The sequence below is a fragment of the Anolis carolinensis genome, chromosome 6, assembly GCF_035594765.1.
Source record: "Anolis carolinensis isolate JA03-04 chromosome 6, rAnoCar3.1.pri, whole genome shotgun sequence".
Lineage (NCBI taxonomy): Eukaryota > Metazoa > Chordata > Lepidosauria > Squamata > Dactyloidae > Anolis > Anolis carolinensis.
Genome location: NC_085846.1, coordinates 80,232,190 through 80,252,373, shown reverse-complemented (window position 1 = coordinate 80,252,373; position 20,184 = coordinate 80,232,190). Strand labels below are relative to the sequence as shown.

The following is a 20,184-nucleotide window of genomic DNA, read 5'->3' as shown; positions in this document are numbered from 1 at the left end:
TGCCATCACCTTCCCAGGCATTCAAAAAGGTGAGAGCGCAGAGAGGTACCATTTTGATCCAAGTATAAATTGGTTCCTGTTTTGGGGGTCAATTTTTGGGACAAATTGTCAACATATGCATATGTGTGTGTGTGTGTGTGTGTATATATATATATATATATATATATATATATAGTATTTATTTATTTATTTCCAATATTTGTATCCTGTCTTTCTCACCCGAAGTGACTCAGGGTCGCTTACAACAATGGCAACAATTCGATGCCCACATAAAAACAATATCAAACAATACATAAAATCAATTAAGACTATTAAATACAATATAAAATTACAATATATAAATTTAAAACATTTGATCAGATCTGTTTGTCCAAATAACCTCGTGCAGTATCCATAGGTCCATCCGTGTCGTCTTTGTTGTCTTTATCATTTATTCCTTGAAAGCCTGGGCACATAGCCATGTTTTTAGGGCTCTCCTGAAGCCCAAAAGGGTTAGGACTTGTCGAATATCTTTGGGGAGGGTGTTCCACAGCCGGGGAGCCACCACCGAAAAGGTCCTGTTCCTCGTTCCCACCAGTCGCGCTTGTGAGGCAAGTGGGACCGAGAGCAGGGCCTCACCAGATGACCTTAGGGATATTGCTAGCTCATAAGAGGAGATACGTTCGGACAAGTAGATTGGTATTAATGCTCACTAACCATAATAATTGTGTACTACCTCCAGTATGTGAGTGAGAATGAAATTGCTTTCTTCTCCTACACACATACACATTTCTAGACCACAGGTTCAGAATCTCAGGTTCAGCACCACCAAGTTTTCTTCCCAATATGTGAATGTGTACCTGCTGACTACTTTATTTCCTAGAAATTTGTCATGAATTGGCCACCAGTAACTTGCAGATTGCCACCAATCTACAGACCACCACTTTGCGGGACACAAATCTAAGGGCCGTTGTCTAACCTACCTTGGTGTTATTATGTTGTTATGTAATGTTTGTGTTGCTTTTATGACTGTAAACCGCCCTGAGTCCCATCTGGGAGATAAGGCGGTATATAAATAAAGTTTTATTATTATTTTTATTATTTACTCAAAACAGGATTGAAGTAGGAAATCTGATTACTTCCTAATTTGTAAAAAGTTGAGGGGTTGATTGAAAATAACTGGAAATGTGCAGAGTTGGCCAGAAGAATCCACAACATCATTTGTGACATGCTATTATTTAAGGGCAGATATTGGGGAACATACCTTCTCAAAGCCCAATGAAAAGATAATATTCTCTCCCAACCCCTGATAGCTGCTCACTGCAACAGTGATCACTAGTTGATGGCAAAGATTTGATAAAGGTGATTGTTTTAGGTTTAATTCTGATTCAGTAGTGGGTGCCTTTGGGCTTATCTCAGTCTTTCAGCTTAACGGGAAGGCAATGGCCAATCTCTTCTGAACAAATCTTGACAAGAAAATCCTAAGATTGCCATAATGAGAAACAAAAATATTTGAAAGCACAGAAAAATAACAAATCATAAAGCTCCAAGTTCTATCTGTGAATTATGCTTCCTAGGTTGGGGGTAGAATGACTGATAAATCTTTGACAACGGCACAAAACCTACAGTGACATGGCAATGCACAAATGCTGGGAAGAAGCTTTTGTGTTTACAGAGTACCTTCAAAAGAAACAACAAAATTGAAATGGTGTCCCTAACACAATAAAAGAAAAAAGGGCATATTGCAAAAACTTGCTTTATTTAGACCTTGGAAGTATAGTCTCAGAGCTTCAGATTTCAACCAAAAAAAATCATTCTTCTGATTAATTTAGTTGATCAAAATTTTATGTCATTTAAAATATGGGCCTTTTAAATAAATAGATTATTTAACTATATACCAGGAGTATCAAAATCTATAGACTTGTGTGTATGTTAGATAAAATGTAAAATCTGATTCACCCTGAGACAGATAAACCTTAATGATTTCTCTCTAATCATTTTAGACATGAGACATGGAGTGTTGGACCCCAGCCGGAATTCACCTTGCACTCAACACCAGCCAGGAATCCAAAATTAGTTGTAAAATAGTATATTGAGAAAAGCACATATAAAAAGGAAAAGTCACTATAAGAAATAAGAAAGGCAAAATCCAATGGGAGAAATAGTCAGTAAGTAATAAGCCAAACCAAACTGGCAATAAGAAAAACACTGCAAAGTTAATAATCCAGACAGTTCAAATCTGCTCTATAAAACAAGGTACAGGAATACCAGAATCAAACATGAGAATGAATCCAAAAAAACAAGAATCAAAACATGAACATGAATCCAAAAGCCAGACCATAGAAACTTCTTAAACCATGAATCCACTAAGACACGAACTGGAAACAAGACTCAAGATCCTCACTGTTATGCGTTGTTGCCTGATCTGAATTCTAAAGGAACAATAATCTGATTTAAGGTCCACAAAACATGAAGTCATGTATTTCTTTGGAAGCTTTTAAGCAGAGGCAATATGGCCATCTGTTGGGGTACTTTGAATGCAATTTTCCTGCTTCTTGGCAAGGGTGTGCAATAGTCTACATGCATGGTCTTTGTGAAATTAAGATGACAAATCTCATTTTTGACATGAGTTGACTGGATGGCCCATGAGATCTCTTCCAACTCTATGATTCTATGATTCTGTACCTTGACTCCCTTGCCTGTGAGATCTCTCATGTGGATGTTTCTCACACAGTTGTGACTTTCTTAATTTGCTTGCTTCTTCCCTATGATGAAGCCTGAGATTTCTGCTGACTGCAGGGGTGTTCTCAGGTGAACCTTCTCACCATCCAACTCCTTATCTGGGGTTGCTATGAGACGACTAGGCAAAAAGTCTTCACCAGCCAGTGAATTACCTGTCCGCTGGGCTCTGAGGCAGTTTCATTTTCAAGCCCATTATCACAGACAGGATCTAAACTCCCCTCAATTCCCTCATTTCCCTCATTGAAAAACCCACCCACTCTCTCAGGCTCTGGAATAACAATCCCCTCATTGTCATTAGCTGGCTGAACCACAACATGGAGGACAAGGTTGCTGTGTTCTTTTACTTTTATATGTTTCCTTGTCCTTTTTGTGCAATTGTGCACCATTGCAACTGAACTAAAATAAAGATAATTTAGACAGCAGTAATAGAGGAAGGCGGGATTATGAGGGACCATGGAACCACAATTACGAGACCACAGGCTGGAAAACTGATGCAATTGCACTATCAAAGAGAAATGTGACATTGAAGGTACTCAATGAGGTACATATTCACTGTCAATGATAATGCGACTGTAGTGGAATAGTGGGCTTGTGTGATAAAGTCCTAAGATTTAGCAGATAGGAGTCTTATAAACTATGATTCATTCCCAATATACTCTCTGCAGTCCTTAATAAATCACAGCTCCTGTCACCACTGTGGTTTCTTAGAAGTGCCTTAGGAAGGATAAAGTGTACTTGTTATCGGAAACAGAAATGCTTGAAGCAATACTTACAGAATTCCATCCCTGCTTGAAGTTTGGTGGAGGAAATAATGGGGGAGGGGGAGGTGGTGGTGGTGGAGGAGGAAGGGCCAAGAGAGAGCATGCTCTGTGATTATTAATTCTTTTCTTCTGGTCCAGGCAAGGGAGGGCTGTTGAAAAGAAAAGAAACCTATTAATTACAGGTTGATAACTAATTCAGAAAGGATCACTGAAAATGGAGCAAGAAATATATTCATAACAAAACATAGCATGTTTTAAGAGTACACTTTCATGTATGCAAAGTCTTACTATGATAGTCACAAATAAATTTTTAGTAAAATAGTACAAATGTCATTTTTACTGTTGTTGTGTGCTTTCAAGTCATTTTTGAATTACGCTGTTCCTAAGGTGAACCTATCACAGTTTTTGGGGCCAAATTGAGACAATAAGGGATATGAAATTTGTGAAATGGGCTCTTTACTCTCCTTGTGTCAATTTTTACTAATTCCATTCCAGCGTGCAGATATGGAAGTAGGAGAACTGGAACAGATCAGGTCAACCTACTGCCTGGCAGAAATAGTCCTGTGGGATAAATGATTTTGCACCATCACAAGCACAAACAAAAATATCAAATCATGAAAAAGTATACAGTACAACCCTCATATCTGTGGGGAATACATTCCAAAACCCATGGATATCAGAAACTATGGATGACAGCGAACCCTGCAGAAACATACCACAGAATACTATTAGAGGGCCTTCAGAGGTCCACAAACACTTTCATTTGGGCTGGAAGTGAACCACAGAAACACTATAGAGGAACCAGAGAGGCCCACAAGTACACTCTAGAATCTTTCCCATGCCCACTATTAGCCATATCCCAATCTCAGAGATCATCCAAGGCTTCAACAGCATCACCTTCTGGGTCAACAAGAAACTCTCCGAATTCTTCTGGATCCATAATCCTCCTTAACTGACCCTCCATCTCTGCAGAATCACTGAGCTCCAATGAGTCTAATTCTTATGAGGTACTGATTTAGCCACAACAACGAAACTATAGGAAGTCCTCCATACCCAAGTTCCTCATCATCATCCCATCTTAGGTCCAGAGTATCTAAATATCCCTCCATAAACTGAAATCTCCTTCAGATAGGTAGGAAGAGGTTGTGGTGTGCTTTTGGTTTATGAGTTGTTGTTGTTGTTTAATCCAGGATGTCTGGAAATATCCAGCATCAGCAGCAATACTTTAATCAAGTGTATTCCTTTCTATTCCAAGATACCAGAACAACAACAACAAAATTATTCTCCTTTCCTCTCTATTTAATTTTTTCCTGTTTTTTTTTAATTTAATGGCAGTGCATCAGTGAAATTTAACTTTTGCACTGTAGCACTATAGCAAAACATTATTTAATCCAGAAACTAAAAAAACCCCACAGGACTAAGCAAGCAAGCTGTGTTCCAGTCATATGAAGCCTTTGTAACAATCGTCATGCTGGTTCAATGGACTGCTACAAACAAACTTTCCTGACCAGGTTTTTTCATTATAGACACACCACCACAGGCAATTTCCCAAGTGGAATTTGGGGACCAGCAAGAGGGCACAGCTATGTGGGACACATAGCTTGTTATATCCTTCCTGCTTCCTTCAGAAGGATTCTGCACTATTGCTAGTATCAATGTAAGAGTCAACTGTCAGTAATATTATTTCACATGCTACCGGTAATTTGTTATGTCCAATGTATTGTCGAAGGCTTTCTTGGCCGGAATTCACTGGGTTGTTGTGAGTCTTTCAGCCTGTATGGCCATGTTCCAGAGCTTTCTCCCCTGACGTTTTGCCCACATCTATGACAGGCAACCTCACAACCTCTGACGATGCCTGCCATAGATGTTGGCAAAACGTCAGGAGAGAAAGCTTCTGGAACGTGGCCATACAGCCTGAAAAACTCACAGCAACCCATGGTTATATCAAAGCTCTGAGACTGTTATGGTTGAGCCTTCTGGCTCCGGTACTAGGAGACGGGGTCGTAAGACTCCTCGAGAGTCAGACTCTTTTGAGGAGCGTGAAAGGAAACGGCTCCGGGACTTATTTGCAGAACCAACAGATGAAGACTCATTTGAGGGTTTTACCGAGGGAATGGAGGAAGAGATGGTTAGCTCAGAGGAGGATGACATGGAGTGGACTCGTGTGAGGGAGGATTTGGGTGTCACCGGCAATGATAGCATGGGAGGCGATTGGAGGGTTGCAGGATCAGACCCATGGACGGGCTGGAGGGATGGAGCGGGATCCACAGCTGGGGATGCTGTGGGGCGTAGTCAAAGGTGTTTTAGCTCCGATGAGGATGATGATGATGAGGCACCTGGAATTAGGATAGCAGCTGACAGCGATGAGGAGTTATGAACTGGGATAAAATGGGGTTTAGGATCAATGGCTAATTGCGTTGGGCAAGGTAATCTGGACGAACGCTTGGGCTCTTGTTGGGGAACTTCCTGAAGACGGGTGTGATTCGTTGCTGGATATGTAAGTTACCAAGGACACTGGGCATAGACGGCGGGAGGAACTGTGTGGGGTTTTTCTGTGCAACTTGTGTTTAATCTTGATAGCTTGGACCTCCGTCGTCTTTTTGACGGACATTAATTACCTACTCTGGATTGACGCTGGACTGACTGACTGACTACGACCTCGGACTATCCCTTCTGTGGCTATCGGTGGAACTTGTGGAACTTTAGACGTCTGCACTTGGCTTTCGACCTTGGACCGGATTGGGACCCTGCTGACCACCGTTACCCTGATTGATGTGCCTGGACCCGGATTTCGCTCGTTGCACGGAGGAGTAAACAGCCTGAGTTACTCATCTGTAGCTTTTGAGTAGCAGAGAGGAATCTGCTGCCAGTTCTTGTGTTCATTTTGACCTCTGTTTACCAACTTTTGTTTGTTTAAATTGCCAGGCTGAAGTAAGCACTTTTGATTTAATCCGGATTAAACTCCTGTTTAATCCGGTTTATCCTTTCGAACCGTTTTAATTCAAACGGAGCTGTTTCTGTTACTTTTCACACTGAAGACAAGTGTTTGCCTAGTCCTTTGTTTCCTACGGGCATTTTTTAGTTCTGTAACTTCAAAAAACTGTGTTGTACTCTATTTGGTGGCGTTCTGTCTTTGATAGAGACAAGGGTGTCACATTAGAAAAACAACAACACACTTATGGTAACGTATGTGATTGCCAGTGAGCATCCACCATATCTGAAATGTTGCTAACCATATTAGGTTGAACGGGAGTAAGTCTTGACTCCTGGAGTAAGAATCCCATGGTCTTTTCTTTAAAGAAAGAGAACCACATCTTTGGACACCTCTGTGTGTAATTATTATTGAAAACAGGGGTGGGCAATTGTGGAATGCCATGGGGGCACCTTAGCCCCCCAAGAGGACCACACCATCCACCACCATCCAGCTCCCTTGGAGGACCACACCATCCATCACTCCCATTCCTGCCAAGCCCTTCTCCCATTTTTGTCTTGAAATGCTCCCAAACACTAGGGGACACATTGAAGTCTATATGTGGTCGATGGGCTTGCCCACTCACTTTTTAAAGCAAGGTGCTTGATCCTTAGGTATGCAGATGATACCACTTTGATGGCCGAAAGTGAGGAAGAGCTGAGGAGCCTTATCACCAAGGTGAAAGAAGAAAGTGCAAAAGCTGGGTTGCAGTTAAACGTCAAGAAAACCAAGATCATGGCAATTACACCTATTGATAACTGGCAAATAGAAGGAGAAAACGTGGAGGCAGTGACAGACTTTATATTTCTAGGTGCGAAGACCACTGCAGATGCAGACTGCAGCTGGGAAATCAGAAGACTTTACTTCTTGGGAGGAGAGCAATGGCCAACCTTGACAAAATAGTGAAGAGCAGAGACATCACACTGGCAACGAAGGTCCGCATAGTCAAAGCAATGGTATTTCCCATAGTAACCTATGGATGTGAGAGCTGGACCATAAGGAAGGCTGAACGAAGGAACATAGACGCTTTTGAACTCTGGTGCTGGAGGAAAATCCTGAGAGTGCCTTGGACCGCAAGAAGATCCAGCCAGTCCATCCTCCAGGAAATAATGCCTGGCTGCTCACTGGAGGGAAGGATATTAGAAACAAAGTTGAAGTATTTTGGCCACATCATGAGGGGACAGGAAAGCTTGGAAAAGATCACGATGCTGGGGAAAATGGAAGGAAAAAGGAAGAGAGGCCGACCAAGGGAAAGATGGATGAGTGGTATCCTTGAAGTGACTGGGTTGACCTTGAAGGAACTGGGGGTGGTGATGGCCGACAGGGAGCTCTGGCGTGGACTGGTCCATGAGGTCACGAAGAGTCGGAAATGACTAAATTACTGAGCAGCAGCAGCTTGAGCCCAGTCTTTTGTTTTATCAAAAAGATTTTTCCAAATATTTTTTGAGACACTGGAAATGATTTATATTGCCCATGGTGGACCATATAAATCATTTTATATGGTCCACCATGCTTTAAAAGGTCCTGATTTCTGTCTCTTCCCATTTTCTCTCTTTACCCTCATCTTACTTTAGTTGGTTAAAAAATGAGCACAAAAACTTTGCCATCCAAATCCACTGCTTCTACACACTTAAACTTGGCCTTCCTCTCAATCCACTTTTACATAATTACAAATCTTGCACTTCTAAACTTGACACCTAGGATTGTTTCCCTTTTTCCAGTACTAAACTTTGTGTGAAAACATCATCATTGACATATTCATTATATAGAAGTCAAATCCTCCCACTTGTTTTTTTAAAAAACCTAGCAACCTGTAACCTAGCTTGGGAGACTCTGGACACTCAAAGAAGAATGCAGACAAGTATCCAAAAGTTTCATGGAGTCATAAGACAAATGACCAGCTGCTATTAAAAGACCATAGTATAATTGAACTGTTATTTATCCCTTGGGCCTTGTTCATGTATACAATATTGTCTGTGTTTCCCAGCTTGCTTGCCTATGGCTCAATACCAACTCCAGGAATCCCCTGCCTAGAAAAGCTGCCTTTCCCTTGGATGCGGCCCCAGCGTCCTCAAAAACTATGTAGAACCATACTCAGTTTGCTAATGCGTACTAAGGTTATGTGGAGGACAACAGTCATGAGTGGTAGATTTTACTATGAGTTTTGAAATATTATATTTACTATCAAAGCAAGTTTCTTTGAGAACTGCCTTTTTGGGAAAGAAAAAAAAACCCCTAAACCGATAATGCAAAGAGGCAACCAACAGTTATATTGGCTGTTTTGAAACTTGGCCAACTCAGCACAAAGTGAGACAGTCCACCCAGGCAGTAGGGCATAGGATGAAAACACTCCGACAAAAACCAGACATATGTGGCCAAGTAACATTAGAGCATGGCCAAGTGGGCAAAATCATCAATGAATAATAGCACACAAGCTACACTTTGATTTTGCTTGAGTTTACAGAGAAACGTAGACTTCTGCCCACTCCTCTCTTTGCTGAGTTGAAAACAAATTGCTTGAGTACTTCTAACCCAACTTGCTACAATTCAAGTACTGTAATAGTGGATGGAGGGGGAAAGTGGGAGCAGGACAGAGAAACTGAGACATTTTAAAGACACCAGAAAAAGTGGGACAACAGATATTTTGTGCCGTCGCGCCTGGGGCTATAATTCTTAGCGAAAGAGGCATGGACGTGACATCTTTCCCCCAGGGGATTGCTTCTTGCCCTCCTTTAGGAAAGCTGGAACTCCCAAGGATCAAAACACTGTAGATAACTAAAAACTGGTTGTATTGTTTACAAAAAGTTATCCCTTTAAGGCAATAAGCTGGAAGTTTCAAAGGGGTAAAGGAAAATATACATTACAGTCTCTGGTTGTCTTGGGTCCAAGGAGCTTTGCAGCTGAGAAGCTTTTTCAGGTCCCTCTTTCTCAATGGCTGTGAATGCCGAAGCAATCCTCAACCCCGGTCCAAATGGCCAATGTTTGAAGGCACAGAGCCTTCCTCTGGTGCCAAATGACTGATTTGAAGGCGCTTGAGACTTCTCAATGTCGTCCAGGTTGGTCTGAACATGAAGCATAAGTCTCAAGGGTAAGAATTGGTGCGGAGAGGTAACTTAATCAAGGGCTTTTAGAGCCAAGTCTCTCTCTCACGTCCATCTGATAGAAAGCTTGATGGTGGAATGAAAAAGGAAACACTGTCCTACTCCAGGAAGAGGTGGAGCCAAACAATTGAGCTAAGAGAGCAATATAACTGGTACAAACAACATTGATTGACAGCTATAAATAACCAATCAATCCAACTACATTTACAGGGTAAAAAGGCAAAATCAGGCATGATACAACAATTCAAATCTTGCAACTTACAGTTCCACATACTGCAGTCCTGCAGTAGATTAATAACAAAATGTATTAATGAGGAAGAACACACAAACTAGGAGAAGCTGGAATAGTTTATTTTTGCATGAAGGTACTGGAAATGGCAAGATTTTGCCTTCTTCTTTCCTGGTGGAGGCTCCTTCTTTGGAGGCTTTTAAGCAAAGGCTGGATGGCCATCTGTCGGGGCTGCTTTGAATGCGATTTTCCTGCTTCTTGGCAGGGGGTCGGACTGGATGGTCCATGAGGTCTCTTCCAACTCTATGACTCTATGATTTTACCCCTTGCTGAATTAGTGGAGTGCAAGTAACTTTTGAACATTGCACTAATTTTGCAGAAACTCAAGTTAGAGTAAAGGGGAAAAGTGGGGGAGAAAGGAGCTGGGAAAAGTTTAAAGCAGCAGAAAAGTAGATGAATCAGAACTGTCCCTGCCAAACTAGACAGCTGGAAGCTATGGTATATTAAATGTGTTCGCTTTACCCAAAGTAGACTTACTGAAATTAATTGGACTTAATAGTTACAACTTAATGTAATTCCTATTGTTACAATGGGTATTGGACTACCCTAGGATGAACTAACATTGGAGTACAATGATACCTTGACTTAAGAGTTTAATTTGTTCAGTGACTGAGCTCTTAACTCAAAACTCTCTTATCTCAAAGCAAATTTTCTCATTGAACTGCTATTACTCCATTCCCCCCAACTCCCCCCCCCCCCAATATGGTAGAAGCATAATGTGGCAAGGAAGCACAAAGCAAAGAGGCAGAAGCATCATTTTCTTTATTCTGTACTCATTCCAGCCTCCCTCCCTTTCTTGCTCTCTCTCCCTTTCTCTCTTCATGAAGTAGAGACATACAGTAGAGTCTCACTTATCCAACATAAATGGGCCAGCAGAATGTTGGATAAGCGAATATGTTGGATAATAAGGAGGGATTAAGGAAAAGCCTATTAAACATCAAATTAGGTTATGATTTTACAAATTAAGCACCAAAACATAATAATAATAATAATAATAATAATAATAATAATAATAATAATAATAACAACAACTTTATTTTTATACCCCGCCTCATCTCCCCTAAGGGACTTGGGGCAGCTCACATGGGGCCATGCCCGATACAACAATCAAAAATCCAATCACAAAGCCATAAACAATTAACTCAATAAAAACATCAACATTAATAAAAACAATCATTAAAATGAGCAAGAATCAAGCAATATTAAAATCAGGGGACTAAATTCATAGATCCCGGGCAAAGTGCAGAAAATACCAAAATGGAGACAGGTAATTTCACAGTTGAAATAGACAATAAAGTGCAGTGTAATAATGGTAAAACATCAGGAATGGGGCGATTATAGAATGAACAGACACGTCAATCCAACAACAATTAAATGTCAAAGGCCTTTTGGAAGAGCCAGGTTTTTAAGCTTTTCCGGAAGGAGAGGAGGGTAGGGGCCTGCCTGATCTCCCTGGGGAGCGAATTCCAAAGCTGTGGGGCCACAACGGAGAAGGCCCTCTCTCTCATCCCCACCAACCGCGACTGCGAAGGTGGTGGGAGCAAGAGAAGGGCCTCCCCCGACGAGCGAAGAGAACGTGCGGGTTCATAGGGGGAGATGCGGTCTCTAAGGTAGGTGGGTCTCAAACCGTTTAGGGCTTTGTAGGTAATAACCTGCACCTTGAATTGGGCCCGGAAAGTAAATGGCAGCCAGTGGAGCTCCTTAAACAGAGGCGTTGAACGCGCCCTTAATTCGCTCCAGTTAGAAGCCTGACTGCCGAACGCTGTACTAGTTGTAGTTTCTGGGCCGTCTTCAAAGGCAGCCCCATGTAGAGCGCATTGCAATAGTCCAGTCTAGAGGTGACTAAGGTGTGGACCACCATGGTCAGATCAGACTTCTCGAGGTATGGTCGCAGCTGACGCACAAGTTTTAATTGTGCAAAGGTCCTCCCGGCCACGGCCGACACCTGGGCCTCAAGCGTCAGCCCCGAATCCAGGAGGACCCCCAAACTGTGGACCTGCGCCTTCAGGGGGAGTGCGACCCCGTCAAACACAGGTTGCCACCCAATACCCCAATCAGACATACGACTGACCTGGAGGACCTCTGTCTTGTCAGGATTAAGTCTCAGCTTGTTCACCCTCATCCAGGCCAATACAGCGGCCAGACACTGGTCCAGAATCCGAGGGGCTTCCTTCGATTTAGGTAGAAAAGAGTAGTAGAGTTGGGTGTCATCCGCGTAGAGATGGCACCGCACTCCAAAACTCCGGATGACCTCTCCCAGTGGTTTCATGCAGATGTTAAAAAGCATGGGGGACAGAATAGAACCTTGCGGGACCCCACAGGTCAGTGGCCAGGGGTCCGAGCAGGTGTCCCCCAGCTTCACCAACTGGGAACGGCCCTCCAGAAAGGACTGGAGCCACTGCAGTGCAGTACCCCCAAGGCCCATCCCAGAGAGCCGCCCCAGAAGGATACCATGGTCGATGGTATCGAAAGCCGCTGAGATGTCCAAGAGAACCAACAGGGTCACACTCCCCCTGTCTAGTTCCCTGCGGAGGTCATCCACCAAGGCGACCAAAGCCGTCTCGGTACTGAACCCAGGCCTGAAGCCAGACTGCGATTGGTCTAGAAAATCCGTATCTTCCAAGAATCCCTGGAGCTGAGAAGCAACCACCCGCTCCAAGACCTTGCCCAAGAATGGTAGGTTAGAGATTGGTCTGTAATTGCCAAGATCGGTTGGGTCCAATGAGGCCTTCTTCAGAATAGGCCTTACCACAGCTTGTTTTAGGCTAGATGGAAATTTGCCCTGCCCCAAAGAGGTGTTGATTATTGTCACAAACCAATCAACTAACCCACCACTGGCCTGTTTTAAAAGCCAAGATGGGCAAGGATCAAGGGCACAGGTATTCGCCCTCACCGCTCCAAGAATCTTGTCCACATCATCAGGTTGCACAAGCTGAAACGAATCCCACAAGATCGAACAGACAGATGCCTCGGTTACCTCACCTGGCAATGCATCAAGACTGGCGTCCAAGTCGGAACGAATCTGAGCGACTTTGTCTGCAAAATGGTGAGAGAACTCGCTACACCGAGTTGCCGAGCTGTCAGGTGTCCCCCCCACCCTGAAAAGGGTGGAGGAGCTCCCCAACAACCCGGAACAACTCAGAATATCTATTTGTTGCAGACGCGATGCGGGCAGTCGTGAAAACCTTCCTGACTGCCTGCAACGCCGCGGAATAAGCCCTAATGGCGGTTTTAGACCGTGCTCAGTCAGAAACGTCGCGAGTTCTCCGCCAGCGACACTCTGGCGGAGAACATCATGTTATATAACAAATTTGACAGAAAAAGTAGTTCTGCAGTAATGCTATGTAGTAATTACTGTATTTACGAATTTAGCACCAAAATATCATGATGTATTGAAAACATTGACTACAAAAATGTGTTGGATAATCCAGAACTTTGGATAAGCGAGTGTTGGATAAGTGAGACTCTACTGTACCAAGAATAAAAACCAAAGCGGACAAAAGCAAAGCTGACAGCAAGAGCATGAGGCACAGAGGCACGAGGCATGGAGGTGGCTCCCTTGTTAGCCCTAAAATCCTGTACTCTTGCACTAGCACTCCCTCTGCTTCTAGCTCTTAACTCAAAATTCTGTTCTTATGTCAAAGCAAAACTGTTGCTGAGTGACAGCTCTTAACTCAAAACACTCCTAAGTTGGGATGCTCTTAAATAGAGGTTCCACTATATATTAAATATTTATATATATAGACATAATACCATTATATAATGACATATGTTCAGCTATTAGTCCTAACAACAAAGCCATTTTTAATCGTGTCAGAAGCAACTTGAGAACATACTGCAAGTTGCTTCTGGTGTGAGAGAATTGGCCGTCTACAGAGACGTTGCCAAGAGGATGCCCGGATGTGTTACCATCATACTGGATGGCTTCTCTATGTCTCCACAAGCTAAAGCTGACACATGGGAGCTCACCCCATCTCGTGGATTCGAACTGGCAACCTTCAGGTCAGCAACCCAACCTTTAGGTCGGAAGGTTAAACCCTTGTGCCACTGTGGCTCACTAATAAACCAATTGAATTAACTGGATTTAGATATGTAGTGACATTCCAGGTTGTCACTGATTTTGTTGATCTACTCTGCCTGAGACAATAATGGGATTTAGATCTTTATAAATACTTGGTTTATTCAACAATCTTCAGGTTGAGCGAGCAGGCCTAGCAGTACAAATTTAGGAAACAGCATAATTTAAAAAGGGGTATAACTTAAGTCTTTCATTATCCTAATCCACATTCAAAATGTAGTTTTGCCCCATTTTGTTGGATGCTCAAATGATACAGCAAATTCTTCATCTCAGTACAACTCAGTAACATAAATCCTTATTTTGTCTGACTAGATAACATAGGTCAAAGAAACATGCATCACTGGATTTAGAAATTAAGCACCCACAACACTCATCCAGATACAGTACCAGTAACAGTGATATATTTAGAAAGAGATGTCCCCTGAAGAAAAAATATATTAGAAGAAGCATCTGCAGATATTCACACCCCGTGATCCGTTACTACCAACTGTTGTTTTTCGCAATATAACCACATGAAAATGCAGAATCCCGTAATGCAATACCTTGCATCATTTCCTCTAAAAATGATGTTTCAGCACCAAGAAAATCCGGTTGGCTGTAGATGACAGAATCATTCACTATTTCTAGGAGCACCATGGTCATATGTTACTGAGAAGGTCAAATTGGGTGAAAGTCATAATATGTTATAACTCACATATTTATTTAAAGCAAGATATGAAAGGGCATTCCTCATTGCGATTCCATATACATCAGTGACTTGATGGTTCCAACATTAATTTCTTCTAATGCCTACAAAAATAACTGGCATATAATGCTTTCAGATTCTTTGTTTATGTCATGTGCTGCCACAGGGAGGTATATCGGAACAAGAATAAAAGGACACTAATATCCACTCGTTTTCAAATCTAATAGATGAGTGAGAACTTTCATAATGATAGGTAATATAAATCACCATTCAGGGATGGTATAGCTATAGGGTGGCAGTTTAGGATCATCCCAGGCCCAACTCAAACACTGCTGATGTCATTAGATATTTATTATGTGTTAAGTAACAACAGTAATTGTTCACAATTTGTCATACATCCTCCATCACAAAGATAAAACAAGTTTTCTTGTTTGGGAATTAGGACACAATTCCTAGCTAGAGGCTAGGATAACTATCCTTGGATAATCCAGAACCTTGGATAAGCGAGTCTTGGATAAGTGAGACTCTACTGTATTTCTAAATCAAGATGTATAGGATAAGGCTAGCTGCCTGTCCAACCATATTCTAAAGAGTTTCCATTTATGCCTAGGAAAGCAGATACAGGACTGCAACTCAAACTGTGTTTCCCGCAAACAGAGATTCTTGTCTCCTGGAATAGAAAAGTTCTCTGAATGAACATAAGAAGGAGGAGATGCGATGGCCTGAAATAACTTTTCCATTCTTAAATGTAACCAATGCAGATCTAAAAATACAACAGACTTAATAAAAAACCTAATCAATTTATTTTCACCCTGATACATGTGTTCCATATTTGTTTTGCTTCACATAGACCTCCAATGAAGTACCAGATATGTCCACCTAAATATATTTACTCACAAGCAAAGACATCTTGTTGAAATATTGCAGCCACTAAATTCCACTGCAGTTTCAAAAGATCATGAATTTCAATGCTTAAAAATGATACAATGCTTTAAAATTATCCTACAAATCAGTACTAAAGTAGAGTCTCACTTATCCAACATAAATGGGCCGGCAGAACATTGGATAAGCGAATATGTTGGATAATAAGGAGAGATTAAGAAAAAGCTTATTAAACATCAAAATAGGTTATGATTTTACAAATTAAGCACCAAAACATCATGTTATACAACAAATTTGACAGAAAAAGTATTTCATTACACATTAATGCTATGTAGTAATTACTGTATTTACGAATTTAACACCAAAATATCACAATGCATTGAAAACACTGACTACAAAAATGCGTTGGATAATCCAGAACATTGGATAAGTGGGTGTTGGATAAGTGAGACTCTACTATATTATTATTACTAATAAATTCAGATTATTTCCCCATACAAGTAAAAATAATAAATACAAGACTAACTCCTTGACAATAAGGTTAGCACTACCTATCGAAAGCAGTAGTTTTAGATAACCAAGACAATATATCTGTTAACTTTAGCTTTAAAATATACACAACAAATATCCATATTTCAAATGTAGACATTTAAAATGAGATTATGGTAAAACATGGCTGGATAGGACAAATGTCAACAACAGGAAGCTGAATTCAATTTTTTTAAAAAAAATATTCTATCAACATTTGAATTCTACATTTTTGTTTGGATGCTAGAAAACAAACTTTCTCCCAGTTATTTTTTTTTGAAAGGTGGAAAACAGCTATTTCCTATTCTCAGTGTCCTTTCCATGGCACACAGCTGAAGGAAAGCCTGCTGGATTAGAGGAGAAAATAGGATTCCCTGTACTAAGACCATTCATGCCCTTTCCCTTAGGAGGGTTTTTCCATGCAGGGAGCTTTTGTTTGCTATGTAAGTCATCTAGATGTCTATTAGTGGCATTACCAAGGCCAGAAGATGTTTACTTTGCTAGCATCCAATTCAAGTCCTGCAACACTGTTGGAGGTCAGGGGTATATTGGTCAAGATGGATATACCGCACATTGTGATTCATCTCCCCTCTCATCTATTTCATTTATTTCCATGTAAAGTATAGATATTCCAGGCAATATTTTCTGCTCAAATGGGGAAGTTTATAGTACACAAAAACATGGCATGTCAAAGGGGACTTGCTAGTCTCCTCCTAACATAAGGAATAATGAAACACAAGATAAAAGAGAAGAGATATGGAGAGAGGGGGAAATACTATGCCTCAGCTCTTAAAATTCATCATGCATTTACAACCAAGTGTTTTTGTTGTTCTGCAGTCCTGTATGGTTCTAAGGAGTATAATGGCAGGAAAATTTAACAATACTTAAGAGTAATATAGTATTGAGAGACAAAGCAAACTTATCCTTTACCTGCAGGTATTGAGAAGACACTGTCAACAAAGGAATTCTGAGATAAAGCAAAGCAGAAAAGGAGTTGAAGATAAAATCCCAAGGCAACGCTGCTGAGCATGACCATGCTGGCTGCAAAGCTGTCCAAATCCACTGTTGTGTAGGGTGCCGATCCCTTGTCCACTGTCTTTTCTGCTCGTGTGCTTTGCTTGCTTGCTAGCTCCCGTTCACTCTCTCCCTGGTTGGGTATGTTTATGTGAGCATGTCTCGCTCCTCTGTCTCTCGCACTCTGAGCTTTGGAAAGAAAGAATGCCAACCATTTCCCATTAAATGTTCTCCTTACACTAGACTGAGCTATATTTAACCCAAGCCCTGGATCAGATGCCCCCACTACAAATGCCATCTATTAAAATATAGCTGGAGCACTAATGAAGACAGGGAGGGGCAATTTAAAGTTGAATGGGGAAGTAGATCTCTGACTGATAATGACAAACACTGAGATAGCTCCACTCATTAATAAAGATTTTCTCTTCCTCCGTCCCCCAATCTCCAGTAATGGTTCCAAGTAACAGATTATGGAGACAGAACTCTCATGTTTCTGCATAATGAGTCCTATCTCTATCATTCATTTGACGAAACTGTAATGCTTAACTGACTGAGCATGGATTGTTGTTGTGTGCTTTCCAAATGTTTTAACTTATGGCAACCCAAAGGTGACCTTATCATGGGGTTTTCTGGAGCTGAAAGTATGTGACTAGCTCAAGATCACCAACTAGATCTCAAAATAGAAAAAAAGGTAAAGTACCTAGGTGTTACTGACAAATAAAAACTGTCTACTGTTCCAAAATAACTATGAAACTGTTGTAGTTGGGCCAAGGGGCAGTAATGGTACTACTGGTGAAACTGCTAGTAGGAGAAAAGGGCTAATGGTGAGCAGGTGTTTGATGAGGAACAGCAAGCAAAGCAGGTTCGGGAAATACTTATGGCTCCTTCTGAGGATGAAACGTTTGAAGGGTTCTCTAGTGATGAGGAGTCAATGCTGGAAGATGATGGATTACCAGAAAGTAGAGGAACTAAAAGGTCAACTTGGGAGCAGGAGTCAGATGAGGAAAGGGAAAGGAAGAAGATCCAGGATATACTCACTGCTCCTATGGAGGATGAAACATTTGAGGGTTTTTCTGGGAATTATGGGTCTGGGAGTGAGATGGAAGATGCTGCAGATTGGACTCAAGTAAATGTGTGTGCAGAGCCAGTTTCTGAGGGTGCTTCAGGGGACTGCTGGTACACCAGGGACATGGGGAGATCTAAGTCTTGACCAAAGATGGAAAGACTGGAGGGATGATGGGCGAGGTTCACATATGACATCTAGATCAGCTGTAGATAATGATGACAGGGCGGAGGCCTCATCATCATCGGACTCCGAGGTGTAAGTTAAAAGTGGAGTTGGAAGTAGTGTTCCCTTGCAGAAGGCAAGGTGTCGTTTTGGGACATTGCTTTGTCGCTGCCTGTTCTCCTTGGGTCCTGGCTGTACAGCTTCATGTTCCTGAATCCGGTTTGGCTCCTGACAACGACAACGTTCGTTCCTGGCTTGGCGTTTCCTGGCTTCCCCTTGGTTCCTGAATTTGGTTTGGTTCCTGACGACGACAACGTTCGTTCCTGGCTTGGCGTTTCCTGGCTTCCCCTTGGTTCCTGAATGTGGTTTGGCTTCTGACGATGGCATTGCTACTCCCGGTTGGCTTCCCTGTTGGTTCCTGAATTTGGCTTGGCTCCTGACGGCGGAGTTGCTCGTTCCTGGCTTGGCGTTTGTTGGCTTCCTGAATTTGGCTTGGCTCCTGACGACGGCGTTGCTACTCCCGGTTAGCTTCCCTGTTCGTTTCTGAATTTGGCTTGGCTCCTGACGACGGCGTTGCTACTCCCGGTTGGCTTCCCTGTTGGTTTCTGAATTTGGCTTGGCTCCTGATGACGGCATCGCTACTCCCGGTTGGCTTTTCTTTGGGTTTCTGGATTCGTCTTGGCTTTTGGACAACTGCATTGTTTGCACTCATGTCTGGTGGGCGTTTGACTCTTGCTTGGCTCGTTGTGCCATAGCGGGACGTGACTTTAGTTCCAGTGAATGTTTGGTTGAAGTTAAGACGGATTATCAGGCTAGATAATCCAGATTATTTTCTGTTCCTGCTTTTTTGCCTTTTCTTGAAACAAGGAAACATTTACTTTTATTGGGAACACTGAAGTTAAGTGTTTCTAAGTTTAAAATATCATTTAATAAACATTTGTTAACTCTACTTATTGTGTGTGGCCCTTTAGGAGGAGGCTGAGTCCTGACAGAAACCCTATGGACAGATATTTAAAAAGATTTGTTAAGATGGGCTAAAGTACAATTGTCGCTTCTGTGATAAAAATGAATGTATTGTCAACACTGTTGTTCCTTTTTCAAACAATACCTGTGATAGCAACAGGTAAACCATTTAAAAAATGGAAAAAAATATATCTAAATTTATATGGCAAGGAAAGAAGCTAAGAATTAAATTTAAGGTGCTACAAGATGCAAAAGAAAGGGGTGGATTAAACACACCTAATCTAAAACTGTATTTTGCAGCTTGCTGTTTAGTTTGGATAAAATATTGGTTTTTGTTGAGTGATACTAGGATGTTAACACTGGAGGGACATTATCTGAGATACGGTTGGCACGGATATATGGGGTATGATAAAGTGAAAGTGAATGTAGATTTCAAAAACCATTATGTTAGACATGCTTTACAACGAATATTTATTTACTATTTATTTACTACATTTATATCCCGCTCTTCTCACCCCGAAGGGGACTCAGAGTGGATTACAAATCAAATGAATATACAATATATTATTAGCATAGCACAATGTAAGCATTAAATTACTATATTGTACTATATCATTATATGGTAATATTATTAGTAATATTACATTTAATATATAATATATAATTAATATTATTATATTGTGTTATTAGTAGTATAATATTGTATTCCATTATAATATTATTATCAATATTATATGTATATACAATATACGGGAGAAATATAAATCAATCTTATGCCCAAAGATCCCAGGGTGGGTATCTGCACAAGAAGCATTTTATAGAAAAGAAACACAAGGTAAGAAGAAATGGTTAACATATCAAAATCTCTTAGAAAATGTACATGGATAATATACAATTAAAACAAGAGAACAATTAATTGCAGAGGATTTTGGTTTCCACTGGTTTTCTAATTTACAGTTAATG

The 20,184-nt window shown here is 41.3% G+C and overlaps 1 protein-coding gene across 1 annotated transcript in view; it reads right to left on the bottom strand.

The window, feature by feature from the left end:
- Nucleotides 1–19,823, bottom strand: part of colq (collagen like tail subunit of asymmetric acetylcholinesterase) — a 50,949-nt gene extending 31,126 nt beyond the window's left edge. Inside the window, exons 1-2 of the mRNA XM_008112743.3 lie at nt 16,947–19,823; nt 3,495–3,631 (exon numbers count right to left, since the gene is read on the bottom strand). Of these exons, the coding sequence (XP_008110950.1) occupies nt 3,495–3,631; nt 16,947–17,328 (519 nt within the window). The 5' untranslated portion in view covers nt 17,329–19,823. The remainder of the gene's footprint in view (nt 1–3,494; nt 3,632–16,946) is intronic.
- Between the last annotated feature and the right edge of the window lie 361 nt (nt 19,824–20,184).